The sequence below is a fragment of the Alexandromys fortis genome, unplaced genomic scaffold (assembly GCF_014885135.2).
Source record: "Alexandromys fortis isolate MF-2015 unplaced genomic scaffold, M_Fortis_MF-2015_v1.1 scaffold_86, whole genome shotgun sequence".
Lineage (NCBI taxonomy): Eukaryota > Metazoa > Chordata > Mammalia > Rodentia > Cricetidae > Alexandromys > Alexandromys fortis.
In genome coordinates this window covers 7,617,372-7,640,397 of record NW_026067965.1, presented here as the reverse complement: position 1 = coordinate 7,640,397, position 23,026 = coordinate 7,617,372, and the positions used below count along the sequence as shown (strand labels likewise).

General features: G+C 41.7%; 2 protein-coding genes across 8 annotated transcripts in view; one reads left to right on the top strand and one right to left on the bottom strand.

The window, feature by feature from the left end:
• The window catches only part of Sv2b (synaptic vesicle glycoprotein 2B), a 218,698-nt gene that overhangs the window by 156,518 nt on the left and 39,154 nt on the right, over positions 1-23,026 (bottom strand). The window contains exons 1-2 of one of the 7 annotated variants that reach the window (XM_050154090.1): positions 11,005-11,127; positions 9,934-10,084 (exon numbers count right to left, since the gene is read on the bottom strand). The exons of the other annotated variants lie outside the window; for them this stretch is intronic. The gene's annotated coding sequence lies outside the window, so the exon portion shown is untranslated. Of the gene's footprint in view, positions 1-9,933; positions 10,085-11,004; positions 11,128-23,026 lie in introns of those variants that run through there. 7 annotated transcript variants of the gene reach the window in all.
• On the top strand, positions 11,033-12,304 carry LOC126508708 (eukaryotic translation initiation factor 4E-like). The gene has a single exon (XM_050154092.1). It carries the CDS (start codon positions 11,033-11,035, stop codon positions 11,684-11,686), a length of 654 nt encoding a protein of 217 aa, XP_050010049.1. The 3' UTR covers positions 11,687-12,304.

Sequence of the window (23,026 nt, the reverse complement as noted above, 5' to 3'; positions counted from 1 at the left end):
TTTCTCCCTCACCCAACCTCCTGTGTCATACACCGAGTCTAAGAATCCCTCTCTACCTGGGAACCCACTGGCCATGCTGACCTAGACAGATCGTTACTCTCCTTCCCCTCTGTCGTTGGGAATTTTCCATGCTCATCCCTGCTTTGGTGTAGGCCACCCACAGAAACCTCCCTTCCCTTTCTGCCTTCTTACCTTGGAGAATAGACAGACACTCGTGGCAGACCCAGCTTTTCTCCTTCCTGAGGATCCTCTCAGCCCCGCCCTGCTAGCCCACCCCATTTCTTCGTGTCAGTCGCTAATACCTAGAAACACACCCTGGACCCTCAATGGCCACACCTAGCAGGATCTCAGACCTGTTCCTTACCAGGCAACCTACACCCACCACACTCTTCTAAGATCAAGAGATGGCAACAAAAACCAAGGAAGGGAACACCCACCCAACAAAGGCAAGAAAAGCTATCAACACCTAGAATTACAATCATCCCAAAGCCAGATGCCTGGACACCAGGATAAAAACACAATCAATGACAACCAGGACAACATGTCTCTACCAGAACCCAACAACACTATGACAATAGGCCCTGAGAAAGACAACACAGCTAAATCTAAAGATAAGAACTCCAAAATAACTATTACGAATATGTTCAAGGACCTAAAGAGGTTACTGATACATCCGTTAATAAAGTGTAGGAAAACACAAACCAAGAGTGGAAGGAAACGAAGAAAATAGTTCAAGACATTAAAGTAGAAATAGAATTACTAAAGAAAACCCAAACTGAAGTAAAACTTAAAATGAAATCTTTAGAAAGTCAAACAAAAGCCTCAAAGGTAAACCTCGCCAACAGAGTACAAGAGAAGGAAGGGAGAATACCAGGTAATGATTACAAGATAGAAGAAATAGACACCTCAGTCAAAGAAAATATTAAATTTAAAAAAAATCCAGGCACAAACATCTAAGAAACTGGGGACACTGTGAAAAGATTTAATCTACAAATAATAGGAATAGGGGAAGAAAAAAGCCAGGTCAAAGGAGAAAAAAATATTTTCAACGAAACCATAGAAGAAAATTTCCCCAACCTAAAGGAGGTACAAGAGGCATACAGAACACCAAATAGACTGGACCAGATAAGAAATTAGCCACAGCACATCACAATCAACACACTAAATGCACAGACCAAAGAAAGAATACTAAAAACTACAAGGGAAAAAGACCAGGTAGCATATAACGGCAGACCCATTAGAATAACATCTGACTGAGAAACCATAATTAGAATATACTACATGGAAAAAATATTTTTTAAATAAAAAAAAATATAAAAAATAAAAACTGCTAAGGGCAGTGGAAAAAGAGCCTAACCAAGGGAGGATATCCCAAGCAAGACCAATCAGAGAGGAGAAAACACCAAGGAAGTGTGAAGGACTCCAGAAGCCAATAAAAATATCTGAACAGAGCACAGTGGACCTGACTCCCTCTCCAAACACACACACACACACACACACACACACCTTTTTCTAAGTAAAGATGTCCACTTATTCTCATGTGTTCAAACTATGTTTAATATATATTTTCTAAAATGATCTCCAGCTAGGTGCAATGGCATGTCTATAATCTCACCACTTTGGGAGGCTGAGACAAAAGGATCTGAGTTCAAAGCCATCCTGGGCTAGATGTCACTCCCCTCTTTTAGGATAACCAATAAAACAAAAGAGTTCTATTAAAAACTGTATTCTTCTTTGTTTACTATGTTTGTGTTCTAGTCAGCACACAAAGCAAGAGGTTTTGTTGTGGTATTTCCATGTATGATTTGTTCCAGTTGACCTTCACCCCCGACTCCCTGACAATCTTTCACCCCAGAAGTCCCTTTCTAATTTCGTGATGCGTGTACTCTATCCTCTTCCCCTCTTTCCTAACACCTCTTTTCCCTTATTGTGGTGTCCTTTTATTTGTTTTCTTTTTATTTTCTCTGTATGAATGTTTGACCTGCGTGCATGTCTGCAAGGGTCTCAAATGCCCTAGAACTCGGGTTACAGACAGTTTTGAGCCACCAAGTGCATTCTTCGAATTAAGCCCAGGTCCTTTCATGAAGAGCAAGCGCTATTAGCCACTGAGCCATCTCTCCAGCTCCCTGTAAACGCCTCTTTAGCTTCATGACCTTGACCTCTACCCACGTATCCACATACATACACATATGTAACAATTAAAAGTCTAGGATCTACATGTGCTAAAGAACATGGTGTTTGTCTTTTCGAGTCCAGATTATATCACTTAATATAATAATTTCCAGATCTACCCATTTTCCTGAAAATTTCTTAATCTTACTCACTATAGCTGGATAAGATTCCACTGTTTATATGCCCCATATTTTCAGCATCCCTTCAGCCAGGCTGGTACCTTTTCCTTGCTACTGTGCATAGGGCAGCAGTGGACACAGAGGTGCAGGTGCCTCTGTGGTAGGATAAGTCCCAGGTGTATTCTGAGACTGTTATTGGTCAAATGATAACTCTGGTTTTAATTTTTCGACCACCTCCACCCTGATTTCCAGCTGACGCCCCCACCACAAGTGAGAAAAGTTCCCTTTCCCACATCCTCATGACTGTGTGTTGTCATTTGCTTCACCGATGGGCTCCATTCTAACTGGGATAAGATGGAATCTCAAAGCAGTCTTAATTTCCCTAATGGAACAGTTTAAAATATTTATTGGCCATTTGTATTTCTTCTTTTGAGAACTATCTGTTCGGTTGATTACCCGTTTATTGATTGACTGATATTGGCCCTTGTCTAGAGCACAGCTGACTAAAATTTCCCCTCGTTCTCTAGACCAGCAATCTCAACTTGTGGGTTGTGGCCCCTTTGGGAATCTAGTATCAGAAATCCTGCATATCAGATATTTACATTACAATTCATAAAAGTAGCAATATTACAGCTATGAAGTAGCAATGAAATAATTCTATGGTTGGAGGTCACCACAACATGAGGAACTGTATTAAAGGGTTGCAACATTAGAAAGGCTGAGAACCACTGCTCTGGGCTGTCTGTTCACGCTGCTGAGAGTTTCCTTTTCCATACAGAAGTGAAAAGCTACATTCCTAAAGTCACATTTTCAGATGAATGACATTCACCCCCTCTGATAGTTCATCTTCACTGTCAACTTGACTGAATTTAGAATCACCATGGGAACACACCTCTGGGTATGTCTGTGAAGGTATATTGAGAAAGAATTAATGGAGAAAAGAAAAACCAGACCTGAATATGGGCACCGCCACTCCATGAACTCAATGAGAGAGAGAGAGAGAGAGAGAGAGAGAGAGAGAGAGAGAGAGAGAGAGAGAGAGAGAACTGCATATCAGCACTCACACCTCTCAGCTTCCTGACTGTAGATGTAATGGACCAACGGCTTCATGCTTCTGCCTGACAACATCCTGGATAAAATGGACTATACCTCCAAGTGGCAGACCAAAGCAAAGTCTTCTTCATAATGCTTTTGTCAGGTATTTTGTCAAAGCAATTAGGAACTAACAGCCCCATAAGTCATTGTGATGGTTTGAAAGAAAATGACCCCAAAAGTGGTGGCACCATTAAGAGGTGTGGCCTTGGTGAAGTAGAGTGAAGCCTTGTTGGAGGAAGTGAGTCACTGTGGGGGATCAAGCTTTGAGGTCTCTTTAGCTCAAGTTTCCCTCAGTGTGATACTTAGTCCACTTCCTGTTGCCTTTTAATCAAGATGCAGCCAGCACCATGCCTGCCTGAATGCCTCCATGCTCCCTGCTACGATAAAAATGAACTAAACCTCTGACACATTGATTAAATGTTTTCCTTTGCCAGGCAGTGGTGGAACACACATTTAATCCCAGCACTCGGGAGGCAGAAGCAGGCAGATCTCTGAGTTTGAGGCCAGCATGATCTACAGAGTGAGTTCCAGGATACCCAGAGAAATGTTTTATTATCATTGGTTAAAAAAGAAACTGCTTTGGCCTATGACAGGGCAGAATATAGCAAGGCAGGAAATCCAAGCAAAAAAGTAGAGTCAGGCAGAAGCCATGTAGCTGCTAAAGGAGAAAAATGCCAAAAACCTTACCAGTAAGAAATCCACAGCTTTCTATCCACTGTGGAAACAAAAGAAGAACTTCTTTTCCAAAGAAACATGTCCTCAGACTTAAATTTGGAAGTCAAGATACCTTTAAATATTTATTTTGGTTTATTTTAGCAGCCCATACAATGAAATGTCTCTCTGTAGTTAGTTCATTCACAGTCAAAAAAAAAAGAAAAGAAAAGAAAATCCAGACTCTTTTAAAAAAGAAAAGGTGTATTTTTAACCTTTATGTGGCTTTTTTACTCTATTTCTTTTACTTTTATTTTTTAATTTTTGATTTTTGAGACAGGGTTTTTCTGTGTATCTTTGTCTGTCCTGGATCTTACTCTGTAGACCAGGATGTCCTTGAATTTACAGAGATCGGCCTGTCTTTGTCTCCCAAGTGCTGGGATTAAAAACATGTGCCACAACACCTGGCTAATCTATTTCTTTTTTTTTTAAGGACTTTCTCTATCCTTTTTCTTTTCTCTCCCAAGACTACATATAATTTTTAACACACTGTAACCCATTTAGAGGGTTTTTTTAATTTCCTTCTGAATCTATCTTTACTGTATATCTCTACCTTTTTTTTTAGCGCATGAGTTTTTAATCTGCTAAACAGCATGGCTAGGATTAAAGCTCCCACTTTGGCAGCTGACACCACCACATTCCTTAACTTTTTGAGAGTCTAGCTTCTTGATGGAGGTACTGGTGGGTTTTTTTTCCTAGGTCAATGTCACCACCAAGAAACACGCTAATGGCTGCTCTTAAAAGAGCTGCACAGTTTTGGCTGCTAATGCTGAGTCAGGAAGCCTCCCTTAAAGTAGCTACACCTCTGCTTGCCTCTAGCAAACAGAGCCTACTGGAGAAAAACAGTTACCAAAAAGCTGTGCTTAACGCCGTTCTTATCTGTCTAGAATCTTTTATTTTTTTTAAAGCTTTCTCAGACTTTATGTGGAAATTCTTGCCAAATGTTTGGGCACCATTTGTAAACAGAGACTACACTTTTGTTTCCTGGACACCCAGATCCAAATAATCACACAGAAACTACATTAATTACAACACTGTTTGGCTGATGGCTTGGGCATATTTCTAGCTAGTTCTTGCATCCTCATCAAGAAAACTCTTTGCAACAGAAACCACTAAAAAATAATAACAACCAGTCAAAATGCTGATTTGTGAGGCCCGGTCCCCGAGGATATATCTAAAAAATACTCCTGTGCCTAAGGCTCAGGGAACATTGTAAAAGAGGAGGTGAAAAGACTGTAAGAGCTAGAGGATCAGGAAGTTTGCTGTGAGATTGCATCTCTTAATAATGTCAGAAGCAACACCCATGAAATCTCACCCAACACGACTGCCCAGACATAAGCAGAACAAGGTTGACACCAAACAGGACAGAGAAAATCCCATGAGACCTCAACCCAACAAAAAAAACCACAGGCAACTAAGGAAAACTGGGCATGGGAAAAGGGGTCCTCCCCATGGAAGAACACACCAATCTGTTTCCCATAGCAAACAGTCAGCTCTGAAAATATATATACAAATAACATTACACATAGTGAGCAGGTTATATTTAGGAATATGTATATATTACATACATGTCTGCAATAACAATCAGTGGGGGAGTGGAAGACCATGAATTTAAAGGAGAGTGGAAAAATAAATAAATAAATAAATAAATAAATAAATAAATAAAGGAGAGTGGAGAGGGTTTCAAAGGAAGAAAGGAAAAGGAAAAATGCAATTAAATTATAATCTCAAAACCAAAATATTTAAAGCATACTTTAGGTGTTTGTACTGTTATTTCCATGACTGCTTTAATAAAATCTGATACACATCAAAAATAAATAAAAATATTGGCAGCAAAAAAAAAAATTTTTTTTTAGTTAAATTGTCTTCATGTAAGGAAGCTACCCTAGCTGGAAAAAGTGATTCCCTTTGCTTTTCAGAATATTCTGTCATAAGTATACCATATACATAAGTTATACCATAGTATTTACCATTTTTACTGTCATTATGAATTACTTGTAAAAAGCTATCTATGCCCATTTTTGTTGTTGTTGTTTGGTTTTTGGTTTTTCAAGACGGGTTCTCTGTAGCTTTGGAGCCTGTCTTGGAACTCGCTCTGTAGACCAGGCTGGCCTCGAACTCACAGAGATCTGGCTGCCTCTGACTCCTGAGTGCTGGGACTAAAGGCAGGCACCACTACTGCCCTATTTATCTTTTTACCTTTGAAACTGCGCAGATGACAGGTATATAAAAATTCTGCAGAATCATAATAATTTTATATCACCTTTTAAGGCTCAGAGATAATACTTTTATTTTTAATTTATTTACTCACGGGATGAGGCACATGCCCCAACACACGTGGTAATCAGAGAACAACTCACAGGAGTCAGATCTCCCCTTCCACTGTGTAGGTCTCAGGTCACTGGGTTTGGCATAGGGGCCTTATCTTGCTGGCCACTGTTATTCCATGTTCAGCTAGTATTAAGCCACCACATAGAAACCCATTTGCCCATGTGCAACTTATGTCTTTGTATCTTATGAACAGGATACTGCCCGTCCATGAATTGCTAACACTTGATGAATTGCTAACGAAACTAACTAGATTATTAAGCTCAACTTACTGAAATTTTGGAAGGTCTTGGCTTTTAACTTTTTTTTTTTTTTGGATTTCCCCAAATGTATCTATATTTATTTAAACCATCTGGATTAAGAGCTAATAGAATACATTTTTAGTGTTACTTTTTTCCCTTTTTTATTGACTTTTATTGAGCTCTACATTTTTCTCTGCTCTGCTCCCTGCCTCTCCTCTCCCTCCTTCAACTCTCCCCCAAGGTTCCCATGCTCCCAATTTACTCAGGAAATCTTGTCCTTTTCTACTTTCTACTTCCCATGTAGATTAGAGCCATGTATGTCTCTCTTAGGGTCCTCATTGTTGTCTAAATTCTCTGGGATTGTGGTTTGTAGGCTGGTTTTCTTTGCTTTATGTTTAAAAACCACCTATGAGTGAGTACATGTGGTAATTGTCTTTCTGGATCTGGGTTACCTCACTCAAAATAATGTTTTCTAGATCCATCCATTTTCCTGCAAAATTCAAGATGTCATTTTTTTCTGCATTTTTGTGTAAATGTACCACATTTTCCTCACCCATTCTTTGGTCGAGGGGCATTTAGGTTGTTTCCAGGTTCTGGCTATGACAAACAATGCTTCTATGAACATAGTTGATCACATGTCCTTGTGGAACGATTGAGCATCCTTTGGATATATACCCAAAAGTGGTATTGCTGGTTCTTGAGGAAGGTTGTTTCCTAATTTTCTGAGAAATTGCCACACTGACATCCAAAGGGGTTGTACCAGCTTGCATTCCCACCAGCAATGCAGGAGTGTTCCCTTTACCCCACAATCTCTCCACCACAAGTTGTCATCAGTGTTTTTGATCTTGGCCTTCTTACAGGTGTAAGATGAAATCTCAGAGTTGTTTTGATTTGCATTTCTCTGATGACTAAGGATGTCGAACATTTCCTTAAGTGTCTTTCAGCCATTTTAGATTCCTCTGTTGAGAGTTCTCTGTTTAGGTCTGTACTCCATTTTTTTTTATTGGGTTATGTGTTCTTTTGGTGACCAATTTCTTGAGTTCTTTGTATATTTTGGAGATCAGACCTCTGTCTGATGTGGGGTTAGTGAAGATCTTTCCCATTCTTCGTTGCCGTTTTGTCTTGTTGACCATGTCCTCTGCTTTACAGAAGCTTTTTAGTTTCAGGAGGTCCCATTTATTAATTGTTTGTCTCAGTGTCTGTGTTGCTGGGGTTCTATTTAGGAAGTGGTTCCTTGTGCCAATGCATTCAAGTGTATTTTTCACTTTCTCTTCTATAAGGTGCAGTGTGGCTGGCTTTATGTTGAGGTCTTTGATCCGTTTGGTCTTGAGTTTTGTGCATGGTAATAGATACGGGTTTATTTTCATTCTTCTACATGTTGATATCCAATTATGCCAGCACCTCTTGTTAGGCTTTTAACTTTTTTAGAGGGTATTTATTTATTTATTTATTTATTGGGTATCTCTGCTATGTCACATGCGGAGAGATCATCTGACAAGCCCAAGTCAGTTCTCTCCTTCCACCTTGTGGACTCCAGGAATCCGACTAGAGTTGTCAAGTTTTACAGCAATTGCCTTTACGCGCTGAGATATCTCAGCTTCCGAAACCTTAGTTTTTTTAACAGCAAATTCACCGACTGTAATATATGCACCACCCTGGTATGGGATCTTGCTAGCAGGGGAAGGATTACATGTATGGTAGCAAGGAGTACAGATGTATATGGGACTCCTCTGAGCTTTCTGTTCAGTTTTGCTGTGAAGTTAAAATTGTTTTCAAAGAAACACCTGTTACTTTGTACACTAACCCGAAAGCTAATCTAAGAAGTAACATTTGTTTAAAATTTTTGGCATTCATTTCTGTGTGAACATATATGTGAAGAACATGCATACCGCAGCATGCATGTGGAGGTCATGGACCAACTTGGAGTTGGTTGTCTCCTTCCGCTGTGTGTGTCCCAGGGGTCAAACTCAGGTCATCAGGTTTGGAGGCAAGCACCTTTGCCTGCTGAGCCAGCTCACTGTCCTCTACTATTTACTTAAGTGGAAGAAAATTTTACTTAACTCTTCTGCACCTTCCAATTTTATTAGAACGGATACATGTTCCTTCTGGGTCTGGGGAGATAGAAAATACACTGAGATTTACCAGTTCTCTGCTCTATGAAAGAGGAGGAAGACACTGAGAGTCCCTGTGGGCTTCTCCCAACCTCATGCTTCCAAGTCAGGAACTGTTGGCTGAGTGACAGACTTCCGACACAAACTGAATTTGTTCTGCAGTGAGAATCCACAGCAAAAGGACTGTGACTCTTACTGACTGGTGTCTTCCTAGGGCTGCTCTCCTGGTTTCCTAGCCGCTCTAACCCAAAGCTTACTTATAAATGTGATTTGGTGATACTGTTGTGTGGAACTCAATGCTTATTGTCTTGCCAGGGACCGGCATTCTCCAGGTATTTGCAACACAGCCATTGATCTTTTACGCCTTTTCCGTTCATATGTGAGGCAGCTCAGAGCCAGCTTCTCTTCAGAAGCACGAGAGGATGAAGGCTCCTGGCAGGTATGGGATCGCTGCAGAAACAGCCTCAGGACCTCCTTTTGTACACACTAAACATCACACTCTCAGACAGGGGTGAGAAACCAAGATGTGTATCTAGCCAGGAAGCATGTTTCCATGGCGATCTCATACTCCTGGGCCTGCCTTTCTTCTCACAGCCAGGGTGTTCTGTCCGCTCAGTCTCTGCAGGTTTTGCCTGTCTGCAGGGCAGCTGGGGCCTCAACTGCTTCATGAGCTGCTAAGAAGCCTTGAAAATTAACCCAAAAGCCAGACAATAATGCTTACAGTAATTATCCTGTGATTATTTGCCATAATTTTTTTTTTAATTCAAAGACAGAAAGGTTCAGGACCATCAAAGCCCTTACCCCCTTGGTAGTAAGCAGCAAAACACTAGAAATCACTTTAATGTTCAACAAGAGGGGAGTTTTGAAGTAAATCATGATGCACTTGTGATGAGACACTGTAAAGCTGTTAAAGCACTTTCTGGAAGGCGATTTTAAGATGAGGAAAAAGTACACGGGAAAACATAGTCTCCAGAGCGTATGTACGGATTAACTCTGATCTGGGGCTGAAGCTGTGAGTTATATGCTCCACGGGGCTGACCTCACACCATTCCTCCAAAGTCCAAGGCATAGAGGATTTCCATGGGGCCTCTCTACCGCCCTCCCAGGGGTCAAATAGGCTCGCACATGTTCATACTGTTTAAGAGGGGCACTCACCACACAAAGTCATCCAGATGGACTTATCAGCATCGCAGAGAACAGATGGCTAACGAGAGAACAGGTCCACGTGCCAGAGACCCGCCGGCCTATCTCTGTGGGTGTTTCTAGAGCACGTCAGGAAGGGAACTGCTGGCTCTGTTCTGTGACGCTAGAAATTCAAACATGCGCAGAAGGCTTTGTGGTCACTGGATGTGTCCTCAAGCATCTCCCTCCTGCCCAGCAGACGATGCTCCCCTGGCGTGACACCTGGGCAGCGGCTTTGCACTGGCCATTAACTTAGGCTTCTCCTATGATCTTTTGTAACTTAAATTAACCTGCTTTTATTAATCTACTTTCTACCACATGGCTTGACTACCTCTACTCTGTACTGTTATGTCCAAGCTCTTCAGTGTCTCCTGGCATCTCCTGCATGCCTGGATTCCTCCTCCTCTTCCTTATTCTCCCTGGAAATCCTGCCTATCCTTTCCTGCCTAGCTATTGGCCATTCAGCTTTTTATTACACCAATCACATCAATACATCTTCACACAGTGTACAAATGTCCCACAACAATGGACCAGTTAGAAAATGTTTGAGTACATGTAAGAATTATCAGACTCCAGGAGGATTAGAATGTACTAATAACATATGCTTTTCTATTTGAAGTTTTAAATTCATAATAAAAGGTGCATATAATAAATGTTGCAAGGGCTGGCGAGGCCGTTCGGCAAGTAAAGGTGTTTGCTTCCATGACAACGTGAGTTCAGTTCCTGGGACCACACAGTAGAAGAAGAGAACTGACTCCCCCAAGTTGTTCTGTGACCTCCACATGTACACAATGGCACTTATCTGTATACACGCTCATATATGTATACATGCTCATGTCCATGTGTGTGTCCACACACACATTAAATAAATTTTGTTCGTGCCTATCGAAGAACATATTTTATTAATTCTTTCATACGTTAATACAAAGTATTTTGATCACTTTAGCCCTACTCCTTCCTGAAATGTGATTTTTTTAAAAATTATTTTAAATGCTGAACTGTACGAAGGAAAAAATCAATACCCCACTCCATCAGTTTACTTACAAAAGGTAACTGCTGAGATCGATCTAAGATGGCGACTGTGGAACCGGAAACCACCCCTACTACTAATCCCCCACCTGCGGAAGAGGAGAAAACAGAATCCAGTCAGGAGGTTGCCAACCCAGAGCACTATATCAAACACCCTCTCCAGAACAGGTGGGCACTCTGGTTTTTTAAAAATGATAAAAGCAAAACTTGGCAAGCAAACCTTCGATTGATCTCTAAGTTTGATACTGTTGAAGACTTTTGGGCTCTATACAACCATATCCAGTTGTCTAGTAATTTAATGCCTGGCTGTGACTACTCACTTTTTAAGGATGGTATTGAGCCTATGTGGGAAGATGAGAAGAACAAACGGGGTGGTCGATGGCTAATTACATTGAACAAGCAGCAGAGACGAAGTGACCTCGATCGCTTTTGGCTAGAGACACTGCTGTGCCTTACTGGAGAATCTTTTGATGACTACAGCGATGATGTATGTGGAGCTGTTGTCAATGTTAGAGCTAAAGGTGATAAGATAGCAATATGGACTACTGAGTGTGAAAACAGAGACGCAGTCACACACATAGGGAGGGTATACAAGGAAAGGTTAGGACTTCCTCCAAAGATAGTAATTGGTTATCAGTCCCATGCAGACACGGCTACAAAGAGCGGCTCCACCACTAAAAATAGGTTTGTTGTTTAAGAAGACACCTGAGTGTTCTCACAGGAGACTGCGTCACGCAATCGAGATTGGGAGCTGAACCAAAGCCTCATCTAAGCAGAGTGGACTGCACTGAAGTTTGATTCCATCTAAATGTTGCTAAGATATAAGAGAAGTCTCATTCGCCTTTGTCTTGTACCTCTGTGTTCATTTCTTCCCTTCCTCCCCTCCAATTTTTGCTAGTGTGTCCACTACCCCAATCAAAGAATTACAGTATACGCCACCCCAGAATCCGCAGGTGTGTTCCTGGCCCACACTGTAACAGCTGGGTAGAATTACCATGATACACACATTTGCCTTTCCACAGTATTCGAAAAAGAACTTGCATTTCTGTTACCTTAGCAGGAAAAGATCTGTTTCTGCTCCACTCCGTGCAGGAGCGTGTTTTGCTGGTGAGAGTCTGCGTGCAGTTTTCTAGCAACCTCATGTCCTTCCACAGCGTTCTCCTTGCTGGCCTCTTGCTGATGGCTGCTAGAGTTTAATTTATTTGCTTCCCTCCTTGATAACATTACTGATTCTGATTTCAGTTTTTCATTTGTTTTGCTTTTGTTTTTTTTCCTCATGTAACATTGGTGAAGGATCCAGGAATTTGACAGAAACGTGGAATAAACATTAAATTTGTGCATTCTTTGGTAAAAAAAAAAAAAGTAACTGCTGTAAATCATCAACCACTTGAAAGCCATGCTTCCAGCTACTTTCTGGAGCGTATATAAATAACTCTTACATAAAATTCTGCATCTCTTGTTTAATAGTGTAAGGAGCCATTTTTTAATCCCCGCATGCACAAGTTGCCTTCTTTGTCTTAACACTGAGTAGTAGTATTTATGCAGGGCGTTTGTGGTCGCATTCCCTCCTGAAGTACCGTGTAAATAAAGATGAACACAATGGGGCAATCCAGGCATTTTATAAATGGTGTACGAAAATGTGAATAGTCATTTCAAACTTGCACAATTAGAACCATTCTTCGGAACATACACAGGAACAAAGTCCAAGTGGGTAAAGAAGAAAGCATACAATGTTAGGCCATGCAAAAGAAAAGATGAGCAAATGTATCTAGCATGGGAGTATGGGCATGCATCTGTCCACCATAACACAATCCCAAAGCCACTAAGCAGTATGGGTGAGTTGGAACACATAAATGTGTTACCATCAGGAGAGGGAAAAGGAAAAAGAACCCAGAGGTTAAAAACACACCTTCAAGCCGGGCGGTGGTGGCGCACGCCTTTAATCCCAGCACTCGGGAGGCAGAGGCAGGTGGATCTCTGTGAGTTCAAGACCAGCCTGAGCTAGTTCCAGGACAGGCTCCAAAGCCACAGAGAAACCCTGTCTCGAAAAACCAAAAAAAAAAAAAAAAAAAAAAANAACAAAAAAAAAAAAAAAAAAAAAAAAAAAAAAAAAAAAAAAAAAAAAAACCATCTTCAAGCTGAGTGGTGGTGGTGCGAGCCTTTAATCCCAGCACTGTGACCTCTGCTTAATACTGAAGTCACGTGTTGAAAGAAGAAAGGTTTAGATGCTCCAGTCTATAGGTACTTTGTGAGCCACGATGGTCCTCACTGGGACTCCTCTTGGATAAACTGTTGTTGCCTTGTGTTGTGGAGATCCTGCAGCTTCAGATCTGCAGGTCCAGCCCCTTCACACGTTCCAACAGTTCATAGATGATATGGATGTTGGGGTGGGCTAACTGGTAACCCTGGTTCTGAGCCTGAGTGGTAGCTGACTTAGTCAACCGGCCAGCTTTCGCTCATCATCACCACCAGGGGGAGTTCTCCAGCACTGCCCCAGCTAGCTCACCCAGCAAGAAGTGAGGCCAGTTCTCCTGCTCTTGTGCCCTTTTGGGGCTGGCTCATTTGTACCCACACCACCAGGGTCTGCTCTACTGTTTTGCCCAGGTGAGGTACAGGGACTGCTCTCCAGAATGCTGCAGTTGGTGAAGGACACAGCCAGTTCTCCCTTGTGCTAAAACCATGATGAGAGGGGCCAACCCTGTGCAGCCCTATCCTCCCTGTCTTTAGTGGTAATAGGAGCCACAGACATCAGCACACACCCAGACATGACCCTTGTCAGCAGCCCGGGCCCAGAGGACACCATGGCTCCTGTTGACAGCGCAGGATGCTCAGATCTGTTTGGTTCTGGCAGCAGCATGGCCCTCGGACACTAACATGACCCAGGTGGCTGCTGAGACCCCATTGAAAATCAAATGAGAACAGCAAGATTGCTCAGCAGGTAAAAGAATGTGTTACAGAAACCTGATGGTCCCCAGAATCCACATAGAGGCGGACAGAGAGAACTGGCTGATTCCACACAGATTTCCTCTGACTTCTACACACGTGCCATGGTATGAACACACACACATATGCAATAATACAATGTTTTACATTTGTGTGTCTGAGCGTACACACATACACACATGCACGCGCATGTGTCAAACACACTCAAGTGTGCCATGGCATGAACACACACATGTATAATAACAATGGTTTGTGTGTGTGTGTGTGTGAGCACATACATGTCTACACATGCACGCACACCTCTCAAACACATACAAGGGTGCCCTGACTTCTGTGCAGAGGTCAGAGGACAACTTTTGGGAGTCTGTTCTTTCTTTCCACCATGCAGGTCTCAGAAAGCCAACTCAGGTCACCAGGTTTGGGAGCACTTTTGCCTGCTGAGCCAACTCACCAGTCCAAATTTTAAAAATTAAAAAAGAATTCAAAGTTTTAAATGAGACCTCCTCTTACAGACAGCAGCTTTTCATTTTAAAAAAGAGGAAACTTTCAGTTCAAAATTTTCCAGGATTAAAAATTTGATTGATTTATAAGAGGTCATTACATGAATATATATCTAAAAATTTCAGGTCTAAAGAGATGGCTCAGTGGGTAAGACCTCTTGTTGTTCTTCCAGAAGACCCAGACTGGATTCCCAGCACCACACGGTGGCTCACAGCCATTGGTAACTCTGGTTCCAGGGGATCTGAGGCCCTCTTCTGACCTCTGAGAACAGTGGGCACTACTGGGGTGCACAGACTTACACATAGGCAAAACTCCCATACACATAAAATAAAATGTTTTTAATTAGCTGGGTGTGGTGGCGCACGCCTTTAATCCCAGCACTTGGGAAGCAGAGGCAGGAGGATATCTATGAGTTTGAGACCAGCCTGGTCTTCACAGTGAGTTCCAGAATAACCAGAGCTACATTGTACAACTCTGTCTCAAAAATAAAATAAAACAAAAATAAATAAATACAGTTTAAAAAAACCTCAGTAGTTTTAGTCATTATGAAAAAATCTTAATAGCTAATCCACAGAGCTGAGGACAAATGGGTCAACAGTTTATTGAAATCCACTTTTCGGTGTTTCGTTGTTCTGTCTCCTTTGGGAAGTCATCTTTCTGAGCTATTTGTACAAAATCAATAAGCCGGCAACTCCATTGTCCTGAGTGAGGTAGGGAAATTTGCATTCTGATTTTACCTGAAACCAACTCACTATTCATGTTTGCAGATTGTCACAAATTGCAGCATTTACTGATTTTTATTTTTGCACCGAAATCCACTAGGGACAGCACAGATACAGGTGACGACAGCTGACTGAAGCTGAAGGCTCGCACCCACTAGACACTGGCAGCTCGGACACTTAGGCCTTTCCACCAGGGTTGGTGACCTGAGTGTGAGCCCTGGGACCCACGTAGTGGACGGAGGGAACCAGTTCCCATTGGGCTGTACCCTGATCATGTCTACAGGTGCACCATGCCGTGCACACAGAGAGAGACATGCAAAGGCACACACATGCACACAGATGCACACCCACACGTTGACACACACAGAGACACATAGACACAAACACACACACATGGATGAACACACACGTGAACACACACACGCATGCATGCACACATGTGTTCACACACAGAGACACATACACATGAACACAGACACATGGACACAGACATGAACACAAAGACACAGACACATAGATGGACACACAACAATGCACGCGTACAACACAGTGTGCTGGTTATTCTTTATCACCTTGACTCAAACTAGGGTTATCTGGGAAAGGAACTTCTCTGAGGAATTGCCTCCTTCAGACTGGTGTTTGGGCATGGCTGTGAGGGCATTTTTTTTTTATTTTTAATTGATGCAGGATGGTTCAGCCCACTGTGGGCAGTACCCTCTCTGGGCGGGTGGGCCTGGGATATATAAGGAAATTATCTGAGCAAGTCAGGAAATCAAGCCAGTAAGCAGCATTCCTCATGGCTTCTGCTTCAGTTCCTGCTTCCAGGTTCCTGCCCTGAGCTCCCGCCTTCCTTTCACTTGATGATAGACTGTAAAAAATTCTTTTGGATGCAGCAGGATTTATTATTATATTTGGAAATATTTAGTCACACGTATTAAATGATGAAGACATTGAAAGAGAAGAATTTAGGAAGGGACAGAGAAAAGACAAGGAAGGGGGGAAGTGATGTAATGTATTTTAATCAAAATGTTTGAAAATAAGTTTAAAATAAAAAGGCAGAGAGGAAGCTTAGCAGTTAATAGCACTGGATATTGTTACAGAGGAAAAAGGTTCCATTTCCAGAAAGAACCTGTTAGGTGCCTGTCTCCTAGAATTCTAGCCCCAAAGGAACTGATGCCTCTTCCAGCCTCTGCAAGTACCACACATGGATGCATGCAGGCAAACAGCCGTATATGTAAAAATAAAATTTAAAAAAATGGAATTCTCTTCAGTGATGCCACAGCCCTGACACAGACGGCAGTCAAGGCTAGTTAAAATGAACTTTTGATCCCGCAAGGAAGCTGCCGTGGTCTTCCTCTAAGCCGTCCTATTCTGAGGCGAAAGAACCCTTCTTCTGGGATTAGAATAGTTCAGAAGAGCTCCTCACTTAAGAAAATCTGGCACAGTGATTATGGGTAACTTTTCCTTGATTTCTCATTTTGTTACATTTGTATTCTCTGTCCCATGTATGTGTGAAAACTGTGACACTGATTCATATTTTAAACAAAGCTTTTCAATCATAATAAATTATCTAAAAGATTTGCTGTGTTAATCTCCATCTGCATGAGTGACTAGATTTGCCCTACTTAAACTGTCCAAAGTATAACCTGTGGCTTGATCCTAATAGAAAATTAGGAATGTCAGCATATGTGGAATGGAAAACATTTAGACTGTAAAATTTAAATGAAATAAATTCCTTCCCTCTCAAACTGATTTTTTTGCTCACGGTATTGATCAGAGCAATAGAGAGCAAACCAGGACACATACATACAATAAATTCATATAGTAAAACTTAAAACTTTGTCATTTTTATTTTATACAAGTGAAAAATACTTTTCTGTTACTTTCTTCTTTTTTTAATTTTATTTAATGTGTGTGAGTTCTTTGCCTGCATGTCTCTATGTATGCACAGACTTGGTACCTGAGGAGGTCAGACAAAGATATTGGATTCCATGGAACTTGAGTTACAAACAGTTATGAGCCTTCAGGTAGGCACTTGGAACTCAAGCCCGGTCCCCTGAAAGAACAACAAATGATATTAACTCTTGAGAAACCTATTCAGTCTCTGTGATTAACTCCTCTTGTTCAGCATAATTTTGAGGTTCATCAATATAGCCATACCTAGGTTGGAATTCTTTTCACTGCTGGACACATTCAAGAAACAGAATGTGCTGGTGAACACATGCTAAGTAACCAATCAGCTCCAGGGTTGATGTGCATTCAGGACGGTAGTCATGCATAAATAGTCCTGTTCACGTCTGCTAGAGCACGTGAAAACACAAGCATTTCTTCATGCCTCAAATCTAGACCTGGAGCCATCTCACCATCTAAAGAACACAGCTCTCAGTAACACGTGTACAAGTAGTAGAGCTTTATAATAAAAAGAGGGAATTCAAGACACTGAAGCCAGATGTGCAGCTATGGAGGGAAACAAGGAGAAAAGACACCACCACTGGGGATGGGTGTACGACTGAAGAACTGCCAATGATCTAGTTCTCAATCCAGATGTTAGATATACAAGTATTTGTTGGATATTAATTCTAGGCAGGTAGGTTTAAATTTCTGTATCTATCTGACTACATTATACACATACTAATGTGCAATACTCTTTGAAACTCCAATCCACTTCTGTGAATTTTGTCAATAATCCAGACAAATGATATAAAGCATCATCTAAAGCAAACGGTGTGTGTAGCAGATTTTACATGGGGCATGCACACCAACAAAGTCCTTCTGGGACAAGTACAATATTCAGAATGTAAAAGATGCAGGACAAATATTATGAGGTGTAATTAATAAAACTTTATCATAACTCTTTATAAGACTAGAAACCAGTTACTTTATAAAATAAATATCAGTGAGTTAGGCATGGTGACAAACACCTTTAAACCCAGCACTTGGGAGACAGAGGCAGGAGGATCTCGGTGAATTTGAGGACAGCGTGATCTACACAGTGAGTTCTGGGACAGCAAGACTAAACAGAGAAGCTCTGTCTCAAATATAATAATAATAAGAAGAAGAAGAGGAAGAGGAAGAGGAAGAGGAAGAAGAAGAAGAAGAAGAAGAAGAAGAAGAAGAAGAAGAAGAAGAAGAAGAAGAAGAAGAAGAAGAAGAAGAAGAAGAAGAAGAAGAAGAAGAAGAAATAAGTGGCTCCGGTGATGCAGTTGATCAGTGTTCAGTACTTTCACATAAGCAAGGATAACCCGTACTCTGGTAGCACAAACTGGACTGCGGTGACAGAGCAGGAGCAGGGACTCCAGCCTCAGACACGCTTGTTTAAGTCCCAGCTCTGTTCCTCTGCAGCTGTGTTGTCTAGTAAACATTCACTTCATTTAAATATTTCTCAGTTTCCTAATCTGCAAAACAGGAATAATTATAGTACTTACGCCATAGAGTTATGACGAGGCGAAAATAAGGCCACGTGTGGAGAGCCCTCTGGGGGAGCCCAGAACCCTCAGCCAACACCGTCATTTGCTGCAGCTAGGAAGCTTGTTGCTTCCGCCTGTTCCATACAATGCTTCATTCTTTTTCCCTAATAACTACACCTGCCTGCTTTTGGAGCAACGTTCCCCTCCTACCAATGAGTTGACTGCAGAGGATACTGTGCCAATCACAGAGTCTTCCCAGTCAAGCCCGATCGATTGGCCCATAGCTGCAGGCACAAACCAACAACAACAATCCAGATGTTTCTAGAGGCTCTAGGCAGGCTCTCTTTCCTATTTCCTTTTTAATTTTATGTGTACAGATATTTCGTATGCTGTATGTCTGTGTACCACATGTGTGCCTAGTGCCCGAGGAGGCCAGAAGAGGACATTGGATTTCCCGGAACTGGCGTCATAGACAGTTATGAGCCATCATGCGGGGGTACTTGGGGGTCCTGGTCCTCCAGAAGAGCAACCAGTGCTCTTCACCACTGAACAACACAAGGCAGACGCTGACAATGCCAGCCATCACACAGCCTCCTCCGAGCCTGCTCTTAAGGCGTGCCCATTCGGCTTTATACTTGCCGCGGTATTCTAGTCAGCTGTTCCGGGGATGTGTAGCAGCTGGCCTAGGCTTGATAAAGAACTGCTGCTTAGGGGCTCAGCATTTTTAATGTAATGGCAAGTGAATTTTTTTAAGAGAAAGGTATCAACCTTCCCTGAAAGCTTCTTGGGAAATAACAGCCTGTTTTTCTCTCTCCTTCTGATACTAATAACTCTAGGGCTTGGGTGCCCTCTATTCTTCAGTCCTGTAAGAACAGACCCTTGTTTAATATCGTAAAATTTAATATCTTAAAATCTTATTTAAGATCATAAATTTTAATATCTTAAAATCTAAAACTAGCATTGCTTCATTTTTCTTTATCCGAAGCAATTTGTTCAAAAATTTTATTGTGAGTGTTGTATTTTCAAAGAAAAATCGTGCTCACTAACAAGGCACTGAGAGAATTGAAAGGGTGGCATTATTTTGGTAAAAACCATTATGTTTCTGAGTCTACTGCTCAACGAGGTAATTCACATATTAAGACCGAATATTGCAGTTCCTCAATGATGACCTCACACTACCACGGTTTGCAGAGAGTACAAGTAATTTAGAATGCCAGGACATTAATTTCCAATGACAGACACATCTATCACACCAACCAAAAGGCATACTTGCGCAAGGCATAAACGATCAGAATGCTACTATCAAACGGTGCAGTGGCGCATCTAAAAGAAGAAGTATTCCTGGATATGTGGCTCCAATATTTAACAGAGTCCCAGTTGGAGTTCAGCTTTGACCGATCCTGGGAAAGTCAAATATATTAGGGAGCAAAAACCTCCTTGATGCAGAAGGAGCAAAAACCTCCTTTTAATATTTATTGTGTTTGTGTGTGTGTGTATGCACATGCACATGTATGTGCCACATTTATGGAAGTGACAAGAAAGCATTGGATTCCCTGGAGCAGGAACTACGGTGATTGTAAGCCACCCATTGAGGGCACTGAGAAATGAACTCGCGTCCTTCAGAAGAACAAGAAACACTCTTGATCACTGAACCATCTTCCCAGTCCCTACCACTATGATTGATCTATGTTCCTCGTGTTGTCGCGCCTCTGAAGACATGACTGTATCACAATAGTGGAACATATTATCTATGCATACATATATACACATGTGTATCCATAATAGGTATAGAGCAAATACAGAGGAGAAAATATCACTATTCAATCTTGATGAAGATTGTCTTCTGAAAAGTACTGAAGGTGGGAAAATTGCTAATAATACTACAAGATCATATTTATGCACCTGTATTCATAATGTTATGTGTGTCCTATAGATAGCACTGACTGTAGAAACAAATGATAAATCCTAGGCCTGTTTCTGATTTAAAAAAAAAAAGCATTAAACCATCTGAAAATGTCTGATTACAGATTGGCTTCCAGCTGTGCCTCTGTACCCTCAACACTGTGAACCATGGTCATCTGCTCTGCTCTTGAAGTCTATCGTCTTTTCCTATCTTAACACAGCCAGGAGTTAATTGGATGTGTATGCCTTGAAGAGAAGGTGACAAAGTCAATGGCTCAGGGCACAAGTGATGGGGATAGAACACATGAGTTGACGTCCCACCACTGTCAGTGGTCTCCTTATTTCTGTGCCTTAGTTTCCTGTTCTGTCACATGTACATTAAACAGAAAGACACACATGTATTTATATATGCATGTGTGTGTTTATGTTAGGAAGTGATAGATAGATAGATAGATAGATAGATAGATAGATAGATAGATAGATGATAGATAGATAGATAGATAGATCACATATATGCATTATTGTGTAAAGACATACAGAACATCAGTTAGTCCAGCCTGGCATTGCTAAGTGTTTCTGTAAATGTTGACAACTGTTTTGAAAATTGCAATCCAGTTAATAGTCTCACTTCCTTGAAGCTGCACCCTAATAATCTTAATGATGATGCTGACATTGCTAATGACCTATTAAATACCTATAGTGTACTATAGTATACTGACAACGACCCCTTAGATAAAATACCTCATTTAATTATTGCAGTAGAGTATTTTCTATATATGTTTTAACTCCTAAGCTACAAAGAACCTTAAAAATCAAGAAATTTGCCAGGGCTGCAGTAGAATGATTATCGAACTTGCATAATGGCATGGTTCATTCCCCAAACCTGCAACAATTGGAAAGAGAGAGAGACAGAGAGATTTGTCTAAGATTAAACAAACGGTAGTTGGTGGAATCAAGATTTGAAACAAATTCTTTCCAACTATAAAGCTAGTGTTTTAACACTTGATTGGAGCTTGGAATTTCTTCAACTTCTTGCTCAAATATTTTCCTTTTTATTGTATCTACTTGGCAGGGTATGTACGTATTCATGCAGTGTGGTGCACACGTGGAGGTCAAAGAACCATGTGGGACCTGAGAATGAAACTCACCTCTGCCACCTCAATATTTTCTTATCTTAAATTGATTTTACAATGTATTCAATGGATAATTAATCCTATCCAGAATGGCTTTTTCAGTCTTGTTTTGTTTTTTAAGTGCGACCTCATTTCCCTGATCTCCAAGGGAAGGGAGGAAGGACTGCCTTACTGCAACCTCCTTCACCGTCTTAGAGATTACAGAAAACAAGTGAGACTAGGCATTCATCAAAGCTGTGCGCTCATAAACAAATATGTTTCAATGAAAGGGGTTTGCCTTCCTGAAAAAGACTAGAGCGAGGATTGCTTTGTGCCCTAGGGTTGTAAGCAAGCCAAGAATCTTAGATTAAACAGGGAACAGTGTGGCAAAGCCCCCATCAATCAAGCAAGGAACTCCATGACGCTGAGAACCAGAAGAAAATCGCTCCTCAAATTGAAGACCCAGACTCACAACTTCCCTCTGCACCTGTGGACCTGGAGGCCCCCACATGTGTCTTATGCTTACTTGTCACAGGTTTGTCCTCTTCTCTCCTGCCCCTGCCTCGGGCTCAGCCTTCCCAGAGATGCACCTGCTAGACGTCCCATATGTGGAACAAGATTCTGGAAAATGACCCAGTGTGCAAGGGTCACAGAAGAATATTTGGGGAGCTGACTCAGCCTGATCCCTGACCAGACTGCACAGCCCATGATGGCAGGCCACTTCTCAGTCTCGAAAACAATATTAGGGCTGCCAATAAAATAAACTAAATGTAATTAAGATTTGACCAGCCTAGCCCTTAGAAGCATTTCCCAGCACTGTCTTCATTTGGCCTTCCCCAAAACACTTGGAAACAGACACTGTTGTTCCTATTTTACAAATGAGGTGACAGAAAATATGTGGTGACAGCCAGCCATGGTCTGGGCCAACTGAAAGACTCTGAAATGTCTCCTTTTGCTACCTTGTGCTCAGATGCATCAAATGGAGCACACACGGAAAGGTTCGGTTGTATTCCAGGCCATGTAGTGGGAGCTCATAGCAGGCAGAGCCAGAGAGTCCTGAGATTACAGTCCCCTAATCGGGACAGGCACAGGCAAGCACATCAAACCCCTTGTACTAGCTGTCATAATGGGACAGAGGAGAAGCATGTCTGCCCCAGGAAGAGGCAGTGACAGCAAAGTCTGAGCTTTAGAACTGGCAAGGGAGTTGGCTGTAGGACAGTGTTCTGTCCTCCGTCCATGGCGTCCTACAAAGGCTTTGATTGCTCAGCATCTACCTTGAGCAATCTCCAATCTGACAGCCACGACCACCAGGTTCCCCTGCCCCTGAAGGCTCATGAGATTCACGTCTTTCCCATTTCACACCATCAGGCATGTATTTCTGAAATAAGCATCCTGTCCAGATGGGTATGTCATAACAGAAGCATAAACAGAAAGCAGATAAAATGGAGTC

Coding starts and splice junctions, on each gene's coding strand:
- LOC126508708 (XM_050154092.1), top strand. CDS start 11,033: ATGGCGACTGTGGAACCGGAAACCACCCCTACTACTAATCCCCCACCT.